The sequence below is a fragment of the Atta cephalotes genome (assembly GCF_000143395.1).
Source record: "Atta cephalotes unplaced genomic scaffold scaffold00036, whole genome shotgun sequence".
NCBI classification, from domain to species: Eukaryota; Metazoa; Arthropoda; class Insecta; order Hymenoptera; family Formicidae; genus Atta; species Atta cephalotes.
Window position 1 is genome coordinate 2,824,100 of NW_012130100.1, and position 10,230 is coordinate 2,834,329.

General features: G+C 33.1%; 1 protein-coding gene across 1 annotated transcript in view; it reads left to right on the plus strand.

Annotated features, from left to right (window-relative positions):
• The window catches only part of LOC105621716, a 135,732-nt gene that overhangs the window by 110,848 nt on the left and 14,654 nt on the right, over positions 1-10,230 (plus strand). The window contains 9 exon segments of the mRNA XM_012203176.1: positions 4,203-5,520; positions 5,522-5,636; positions 5,638-5,793; positions 5,795-5,863; positions 5,866-6,031; positions 6,034-6,119; positions 6,121-6,276; positions 6,279-6,527; positions 6,530-6,627. Coding sequence (XP_012058566.1) covers positions 4,203-5,520; positions 5,522-5,636; positions 5,638-5,793; positions 5,795-5,863; positions 5,866-6,031; positions 6,034-6,119; positions 6,121-6,276; positions 6,279-6,527; positions 6,530-6,627 — 2,413 coding nt within the window.

The window sequence follows — 10,230 nt, forward strand, 5'->3', positions numbered from 1 at the left end:
TGAGGGGGTGGTGGGTGTATATGTATGTATGTATGTATGTATGTATGTATGTATGTATGTATGTATGTATGTATGTATGTATGTATGTATGTATGTATGGATGTATGTATGTATGTATGTATGTATGTATGTATGTATGTATGTATGTATGTATGTATGTATGTATGTATGTATGTATGTATATATATGTACGAGGGCAATTTGAAAAATTTCTTAAGTCACACAGAGATGGCACGCGTATTGCAAAAAAAACATAATAAGCAAAAGGTATATCATCTTTTATAGTTGCTGTAAAATTTTCAGACAATTGCGTTCATTAGTCATTTAGTTACGAGCAGTTAAACAAAGCAAGTCAAACATTTTTTCAACAATGGATAAAAAAGAATTTCGTGTAAGATAAAAACACTATTTTTTGAAAGGGAATACAGCTACGCAGATTCAAGCAGAGTTGCAAGAGGTTCATGACACATCTATTTCTTCATTACCAACTATCAGTTTTTGGTAAATGTAGTCGCACCAACACTGATAATGAACCATGCAGTGAACGCCCGAAAATTGCTAACGAAGAAATAATCAATAAAACTCGATATTATTATGAGTGACCGCCATTTGAAATTGCGTGAGATAGTAGAGATGGTAGGCATCAGAAGAACGGATATTTCATATCCTGCATGAAATATTGGGCACGAGAAAGCTCATCATGGGTGCCGCGTTTGCTTTTTCGGTGGAGAATAAACGCGTGCGTATGACCATCTCTAAGGAGTGTTTAAATTGGTTTAAACGCAATCCATGAGAATTTTTTCATCGATATGTGACCGTGACGAAACATGGATTCACTATTACATCCGAAACCAAACAACAATCGAAGCAATAGACTTTGTTTAATGAATCGGCCCCGAAGAAAGCCACGTCAGTTCCATCGGCTGGAAAGATCATGGCCACCATTTTTTTTGGATTCTAAAGGCATCATTCACATCGATTACTTAGAAAAGGGATTATAGGAAAACTATACCAACTTGTTGGTTGTTCCACCATAATAACGTACTATTCCATTCATCCGCAATTGCTACCGCAAAATTGATCGAATTACGATATGAATTGTTGCCCCATCCACCATATTTTCCAGATTTAGCTTCATGCGACTTCTTTTTGTTCACAAAACAGGTTTATTTCCCAAACCTGAAGATTTGGCTCGAAGAAAAGAAATTCGCGCCGAATGAGGAGGTCATCCCCGCCACGAACGCCTATTTTGTAAAGTTTGAGCCATCGTTACTTTTTTGGAAGAAATTGGAGCACCGTTGGACTAAGTGAATTAAAGGGAGAATATATATATTGTTGAGAATATATATAATATATACTGAAAAATAAAATGAAACTTTTCCGAAAAAATGTTGTTTTCTTTCCGACTTAAGAAACTTTTTAAATTGTCCACGTATATACAGGCCTTGACGAAAATGAGAAATTTCATAAACATTTGTTTAATGTTTACATGAGCGTTTGTAGGAATTTGTTGAGAATTTAGAAAGTAGAGTATTAGAAAATAGAGGCCAGTAGAGTATTCGTAAAATGGAAATTGCAACGCTGCAGCGTTTGGAAGGCATTTTCTGAAAATAAGAAGTTTCATGAATGTTTGATATTTACATGAATGTTCAGTTCAAATGTTAAGTCTGTTAAATTCAGACATTTTATCAAAATAAAGGTACAAAATTTTTCACTAAAAAGTCTCATCGTACTGCGCCTTTTATCCTATTCGATGTGGTTTTTTAAATGTGAGCAATTGAATTTCTCTGTGTCCCTCTAATAGCGATGTTGTACACTACTTGAAAATTATATGTAGAAGAATGTTTGCTAAACGAAGAAAAAATGCTATTAAAAAATGTATTATGGAGTTGAAGAAACCATTTTTTGGACGTTTCTAAGCCGTTTGCATAAACACCTTACAAAACTTTTATTAAGACTCAATAATGTTTCACATTGAAACAACGTTTGTTAAACGGAAGAAAAATGCTTGTCTCACGGTATTAAGAAAAACGTTTGCTAAATGTTTGAAAAGTTTGACAGTGAACATCAGTGTTTACTGAACATCTTTGTAAAGCATTAGCATTACAGAACTATTTTTATGAAACAATATATTCTGTATTCATAAGCGTTCTGAAAGTGTTTCAAACTCAATAGTGTTTCGTAAGCGTTTTTATAAAGTTTGAAAATATAAACTCTTACAAAATCGTCATTGAAATTGTCAATGTTTTATAAAATTCCGTATTTTCGCCAAGGGGGGTGCGTCACCAAAATTTGGACAAATTTCAATTTAAATTTTCCGCTATGTTGTTGTTAACGTTTGAGAAAGCCTGATGCTTCTAATAAACAGTCATATATTCTCAAAATAGCCACGATGTTGAAACAAGTGCGGAGTATAATCGAACAGTTCATTGAAGGCCATCGCACTGGGCGCTCAGCAACAGAAATAATTCGGTTTTTTGGCAGTCGTTAAAAGAATTCAAGTGCTGATTTCGGATGATTGCGCGTTCTTATGGATGTAATGGCTGGAAACTGTGGCGTCCGGAAGGCCACATGTTTTTCAGCAGGACGGTGAAGGCTCATACGAGTCATTTGATTCAAAATTGGCTCTCAAATAATATCGATATGTTTTAGTCCAAGGAATTTTGGTCTCTCAACAGTCCAAATTTAAATCTCTTAGACTATTAGCTATGGAGCGTAGTTGAAAGGGTCACAAACAAATCTCGGCGTTTCAATGTGACGTCATTAAGGACCGCTATTGAGGCAGCATTCATCGACATGAACAGCACTACATTACAGTGTGCGTGCGAACACTTCAGATTAGAGGCCGTCATTTAAGCTAATGGGGGGGATATATCGAATAATTGTGCTCTACAGGGATTCCCGAAGTGCCATGTAAAAAGATTTTTTTGTATATATTTAATTATTTATTAAAAACATTTTATTTAAAGAAATTATTTGATCCGGATTTTTGTGACGCACTCGTATGTACAGATCTGCGAGAGTTCTCGCGGTGCGTTCTTTCGAGTGACTTTTCCTCCCTGGCATATTGGAATCTTCGTGGACTATCCTAAAGCTGCATATTTTGCCACAAGATCATAAACGGTTGATCTCAGATATCCAAAGAACCGAATTATTTCCGTTGCTGAGCCCAGCGCGAAGGTGATTGAGGTTTCGATGATTGCGGATCTTCGATTATATTCCTTGATTTCAACATCGTGATCATTTTGAGAATATTGTTTACTAAAGGCATCAGGCTTTCTTGGACACCAACAACAAACACACATTAATCTATATATATATATATATATATATATATACATAATATATATAATATACATTCTCTAAATATGTAAAGATGTAAACGGAATTTTTAACCGATATTTGAATATTGCTTGTACATTTCGTAAATATTTTGAGATATTCCGGAGTTATCTTGAAATTATTTTTTTAGAAGGTTTTTAGAAATCTTTCGTGAATATTTCGGAAATATTTAGCATTAGCTGGGAATATTGCAATTTTATTAAAAAATAAAAGTATTTGCTCTAATTATATTATGCTTTATAAACAAATATTACAAACTTACATGCGAATGCATCCAAAACACATTTCTTAATATATTGTCTACTTTTATGGTCTAAATTCAAACTATAAGAAATTGTTATTTATTATTACTTAAAACCTCTAATGAATGAAACATTTCTCTTCATTTATTATTATACTTAAAAAAAATTAACAATTCGTTATCCACTTCACATCATGTTACTCTCTCTTTCCCCAACCGGCGTTGCAAAGATACAATTACGATTGATATTCATAATTGACAGCACTAATACATTCTATTTTTGAATTAAGCATTTAAGTTAAAAATCTTGAAATATATTTTTACTTATCAATTTAAATTACACATACATTATGTAGTTCTAATATTTTTATATTTTTGTTGACACTTAAAATAAGAATTTAAAATAAAAACTATTAAATACATAATTTGAAATCACGATACATGAATTCAGATATAACGTTTTTTAAGTACTTGATGCAAATATCTAATCCGAAAATGGAAAGTATCAGTGATGCATTTAGAGTATAATATAGTCATAATTAAGTAATACAATCTATACTTAATTGAAATAAAGTTATTATTGAACAGTATTCGATAATAAAAATAAATATTGTCACAGATGTTTCGATTCATGACGAGTTCACCAATTCTGCGAATTTGGACACAGCAGGATCTGTCGATCGCCTTCTTCTAGGATTAATAAATCAACCATGTCAGAGGCGGGACGAGTTCATAACCGAAGAGATGACTAATCATCTTTTTCAAACGCCTGGTTTTCCATTCGGCATGGATCTTGCTTCTCTCAATATTCAGCGGGGTAGAGATCACGGTTTACCGCCTTATGTCCGATGGCGTGAGCCTTGCAGCTTGAGTCCGATAAGAACCTTTGAGGATCTTAATAAAGTGATGTCGCTGGATGTCATAAGAAAATTAAAATCATTATACTCATCGGTGGAGGATATTGACCTCTTCTCGGCTGGTCTAGCAGAAAAATCAGTAATTGGCGGTCTAGTTGGTCCGACTTTCGCTTGTATAATCGCTCAACAATTTAGTAACCTGCGACGTGGCGATCGATTCTGGTATGAAAATCCTAACAGCGAAAGCAGTTTTACCGCTAATCAGTTGCAACAGATCAGACAAGTCACTTTGGCCCAAGTACTGTGCCAAACGATGGATGACATTGAAACCATACAACCATTTGTTTTCCTCGCGACGGATGTATTGAAGAATCAACGTCTCTCTTGCGATGATTTAGCCATTGGACATCTGAACCTTGAATTCTGGACTGAACAATTATCTGAATTCAAAAGCAACGTCGACAACTCGCAAAAAGTTAAACGAGCGGCGACCGACATAAGTTTCTCTATTTCTAGATTAAAAGAGGAAAACATCCATCTTAGGAGAAAAGTTCATCCCGAAAATAATCCCAAACATACAAAAATTACAACTCTAAAATCTTTCCAAAACAGTGTTAATCAAGAAAATAATATCATTGTGAAAAGGCCACTTGTGCGTCCAAATAACAACATCACGATCGTGATCCAAAATAATGCCGTAAACGCGCCTGTTTTTGTAAACGAGGGTATTTACAATTCACATATTAAAATCCAGGAACAATTTCCTATTAGCTCAACTTTTCGACCGCAGGGAAAACCTATACCGATGACTATTCCTCATTCACTAAATTTTTATTTATCACGTCAACCGTATGTTCCTTATACTTTTAACGATCCCCATAATCCGAATCCATTAGCCTATGGATATAGATTGCCTCCTTTCATAGTTAGAAATCTATATTTACAAAATAGTGATTTAATTAATGGACTGAATGAAGATCATTTCATTAATCTCAATAAACCACAATATCAGGAACAATAGAATTTGAATGATCAGAAGAAACCTAGCAAGACACCATATGATTACGACAATCTTAATCTGTCAGAAAAAGCCGAATGTTGAATCACCAAGTTATAGCATTGATAAGTTCCATCAAACATTGTTTACTACTAAGCCAAATAACGAATATAATTCGCAATTTTTGAAAAAAAGATCGCAATCTGCAATCTATCAAGGATTCTATACAAAGTGGATCTGTTTCGAATTCTGAAACGAATATTTCTTCTTATCAAAAAGATACATTTACAGATTCCAATATTTTGTTTTCTATAAATAACAACTACAATCGGTACTCTGGTACTACTCAAATTGATCAAAAAAATACTGTCATCTACTCAAAGCGATTGGATAGACATTTTATCTCATATAAAACAAGGCAATATCTTCTCTATCAATCTTCTTTTAACAAAGATATATATCTGTACAATTTATTTTTATTCAAGACATCAACAAGTTATCCAACTTATCAGAAAGATGATCAATCAAAAGCATCTTTAAAAGTGTCAGGCAACAAATCTTTTGTTGATATAGATTTACATGAACATAATTCTCATACAAATCATACAATTTAAATGAACAATTATTATCCAGCACTTCGTCAGAAATTTGAACAATTGCTATTCAAGCACATAAACAAGAAAAAAAATTTGAATTCTAAACGAACAAAAATGCAAAGCGTCACAATTGTCAGTGAAACGATCGAAGCAGTTCACTATCCTAGTCATATCGGATATGTATCTCAACTTAAAGTTACTAGTGAAATTCCAAAATCATTGATACAACAAAGAAGATACAATAAAGAACAATGTATCCTAAGAAAGTTGGACAGTATTATTATAAGAAAAATGTTTTGCATCAATATCCAGATGAAATAGTTAGCCAAAATCTCAAAAGTAATCCTCACTTGACAAACAAATCTGACAGAACACTCATTTAGAACCGAAAAATGACATCTATGAAAATTGCAGTAGAAACATCAGTTATTGACAATCCAATAACGAACTCTGAAGTGATTCAAAATGAAAATAAATTGACACTTACGCTTCTGATTGCATTATTGCTCATGGTAATCACACAGGTGACATAAAAGATGTCCAAAGTGCTTCCTCGATAGATATCGAAAGTATTGTACCTAACATTCCCGACAGGTATTTCTCTTAAATACTTTACATAAACAATTACACTTTGAAATCGTAACATACATTTGTTTTTTACATAATCGACTACAAATAAGCATATATGATGTTTCATTGGAAATACTATTTCGCAATAATCGTAATATACTTTTAATTAAATTTTTTTTATTAAACATCTTATATATCTTTAATTATCTGTTATCTGTATTATTTGATAAACCTGAAATAAATCTTTATGTTTCGATTTAAAATTTGATAAAACTTTTTCCAACAAGCAAGTTACCAAGATAATTTTACATTTAATAAAATATCCGATTCTTTTTAGAATAAATCAATGAATGAATTTGCAAGAGGACATAAATTTATGAAAATGCTTGCAGTTCTATTCAATATATTCGTAAGTTTCGAAGAATTACCTAAGCTCATTAAATGTCGCGAAGTCATGATACTTCATGACTAATATGATCTTTTTTTTTAAATATGGGAATGAATATGGGAAACAAATTTTTATTTTATATTTTAGGCTTTATTTTATATTTTACTCTTATTTAATAAACGAAATTGAACACATTGTTATGTTCGAGCTCCAGCCGGAACCAAGGAGCTAGAGAGGAGTGTACAGATACTAGTTTTAGAGGTCCACATCCATAGTCCAGATTTCCAAGGGATTAGAGTGGAAGAACGTGATTGGAATTTCTCTTGCGATCAACGCCTTGCGGAGCGGATCACGAGTCGAACGCACATATGTTAAGGGCCCAAAACTGGATCAGTGTGCCATGTCGTGCTATAATTATGTCAATTATGTCAGTATGTTCGACGGTTCCTTATCTTTCGGTCATGACACGAAATCGTTATTTTAATCCATGTGAACCCAGTGTAATCTCAGGGGAACAGAGGATGAACACGAGAGAATTAATTAAATAATCAAGGCTTTATTTCTACGATACAATTATTAAATTTATTCATTAGGAAATTTGAAAACAAAATGTTACAATAAAAATAAACAATAAAAATAAACAATACAATTTTCTTGCTTCATTATATCTGCATGCGCGCACGCGTGAGCGTGTGCGTATGCGCGCGCGCGCGCGCGTTTGTGTGTGTGTGTGTGTGTGTGTGTGAGTGCTCATTTGTGGGCATTTATTATGTGAGACAGAATAACTCTATGTTTTTAGATAACTGATTGCAACAAGGGTCGCTCGCAAAGCTTGCATGAGTGCACCCGGCGCCGTCCCTGCTTACCTTCTATACGCGACCTGTGATTCGCTAACTTTATCCTTTAATAACTCAAAAAGTAAGTGATGGATGAAATTTTTGTACATGAAAAATTGTCTTAGAATTCTGTCAGGCACACGTCTGCAAAGACACGAGATTTTTTACCCTCTATAGAGATCCCCCTGGGGTCAGGTTCGAATTGGTGGAATTTTTATGGGGAGACAAGAAAAGATTTTTGTTAATTATTGGTTAGAGTTCTTCTCGTTCTAGGATTGGACAAAGTTTAAAATGTTTTTGAGGAAGGAAAGAGTGTTCGGCGAAATCGCTTTAATTTTATGACGCTTTTCACTAAATTGATATACAGAGGTACATCAAGAAAGCACATGTGCAGCGGCACGGGACAAAAACATCTAACCATTTCTTGATTTTATGATCACGGACTCATGGGAATCGTCCCCGACTTGATCATTAGAGAAATGTCTTGGCGCTGGTCTTGTTTTCCCAAACAATTTATATATTTTTAATCGCGATGTCCAAGGAGTTCTTGGTGTCCTTTTGGCCCCGCTGTTCATGCATATTTGATTGATTTTTATCTCTTGAGAGACTTTACGAAGAGATACTGGATTTTTGGCTCAATTTTCCATGTGAAAAAAAATTTTATTAACTTCTAAATTTTCAGCATTCTTCTGACTTGTTCGTTACTTGTAATTGTCTATTATAATGCTACAAACTTCAGACCTCCAAAAGAAAGAATCGTAGAAGTCCACTGAACGTAACAATATATTATCGCACTCAATAAAGTATCTACACATTTATCAGGATTTAGTTTTGAAAGAGATGGCACTAATGTCAGTGTTGTCCAAGACATTCTAATCGCAATTATTGTTTCTTAATGCTTTATTTTTATTACTTTATAATTAATCATTTACTAATAATAGACACAGTAATGGTATAAACATCGGTTTATACCATTTAAAAAAAATGGAGCTTCTTAAAAAGTATTTTTACATGCCTTGCTTTTGTTTTTTAATCAGAAGAAAACGACAACTGAAGATCATAAAATTCTGATGGAAATTTATGATAATATTGCTCCATCAATTGTGATTTTAATGTTAACGACAAAAATCGCTTAGGACAATCAATAAAGCTGAAAAATGATGATCTGCAACCATTATTGAAAATGCTGATTTGCAATCATTATTGAAAATTCAGTACAATTCACTCCAGAATTTGCCAGAAAATTAAATGTTGATCATACAACGATTACTAAACGTTTGATATGGGAAAGATTCATAAAGAAAGAAAATAGGTTCCACATCACTTATCGAAAAATGCCACTGCCAATCGATTGAACATTTATATTATATTTCATTGATCATCGGACAAAAGGAATTTTTTGTATTGAATTGTTACTAGCGATGGATCTATTTCGATAATCTCAAATGAGAAAAATCATGGATTAATTCAGGCCAACTAGCAACATTCACTTCGGGGCGCAATATTCACGGTTCAAATATATCGTTGTGTATTTGATGGAATCAAAAAGATGTTGTGTACTATGAATTGTTAAATCCGAAAGAAACTATCATCGCTGAACGTATTAACGAACATATTATACAAATGAAAGCAAGCATCAAATAAAAAACAATTTCCAATACCGAATAAATGACGCAAAGTCCTTTTGCAAGATAATACTCAACCTTAATAGTGAAGCCTATTAGAACTGGAATGGAAAGTCTTATTGCACCCCGCGTATTCTTCAAATAATGCTCCATTTGCTCTCTAAATCTCGTGGAGTGAAATCTCATTGGAAGAAACTGAAAATATAGCGTCTTGAAAAAAAAAAGTGAAAATATGGCCACTCTTATTCTAGAGTTGCAGATTTTCACTTTTTTTTAGAGATGAGATTTTATTCCACGAGATTACTCTTTTGAAATGAGACATTCCAATTTCAATCCCTTTTTTGAAGTGTAATGGCAGGGTAGACAGAACCTCATTCCAACAAAGGGAGATTTTACTTCTTTGGAATGAATCTCATTCCAAAAGAGTAAATTTTATTTTAAAAAGAGTGAAAATTTGCCACTCTTGAACAATAAAATAAAAGTATTTTCACTCTTTTTCCAAGATAGATTAAATTTTCAATCTCTTCGAGATTTCACTATACGAGATTAAGAGAGTGATTTTCACTTGTTCCGGTCACTGCAGCATACTTTCATAATTTCAAAGATCTGTTGAAAATTGGATCAACTCCAAAAAAGAATCTTTTTATCGTCTCGTAATCCATCTTTTACCAGAAAAAGTTACACAAAACGAAAGAAAATATTTTGGTTAAGGTATTTATCTTGTTTAAATAAATCGGTTTTTGAGACAATAACTTTCAAAACTAAATTACATTCATTT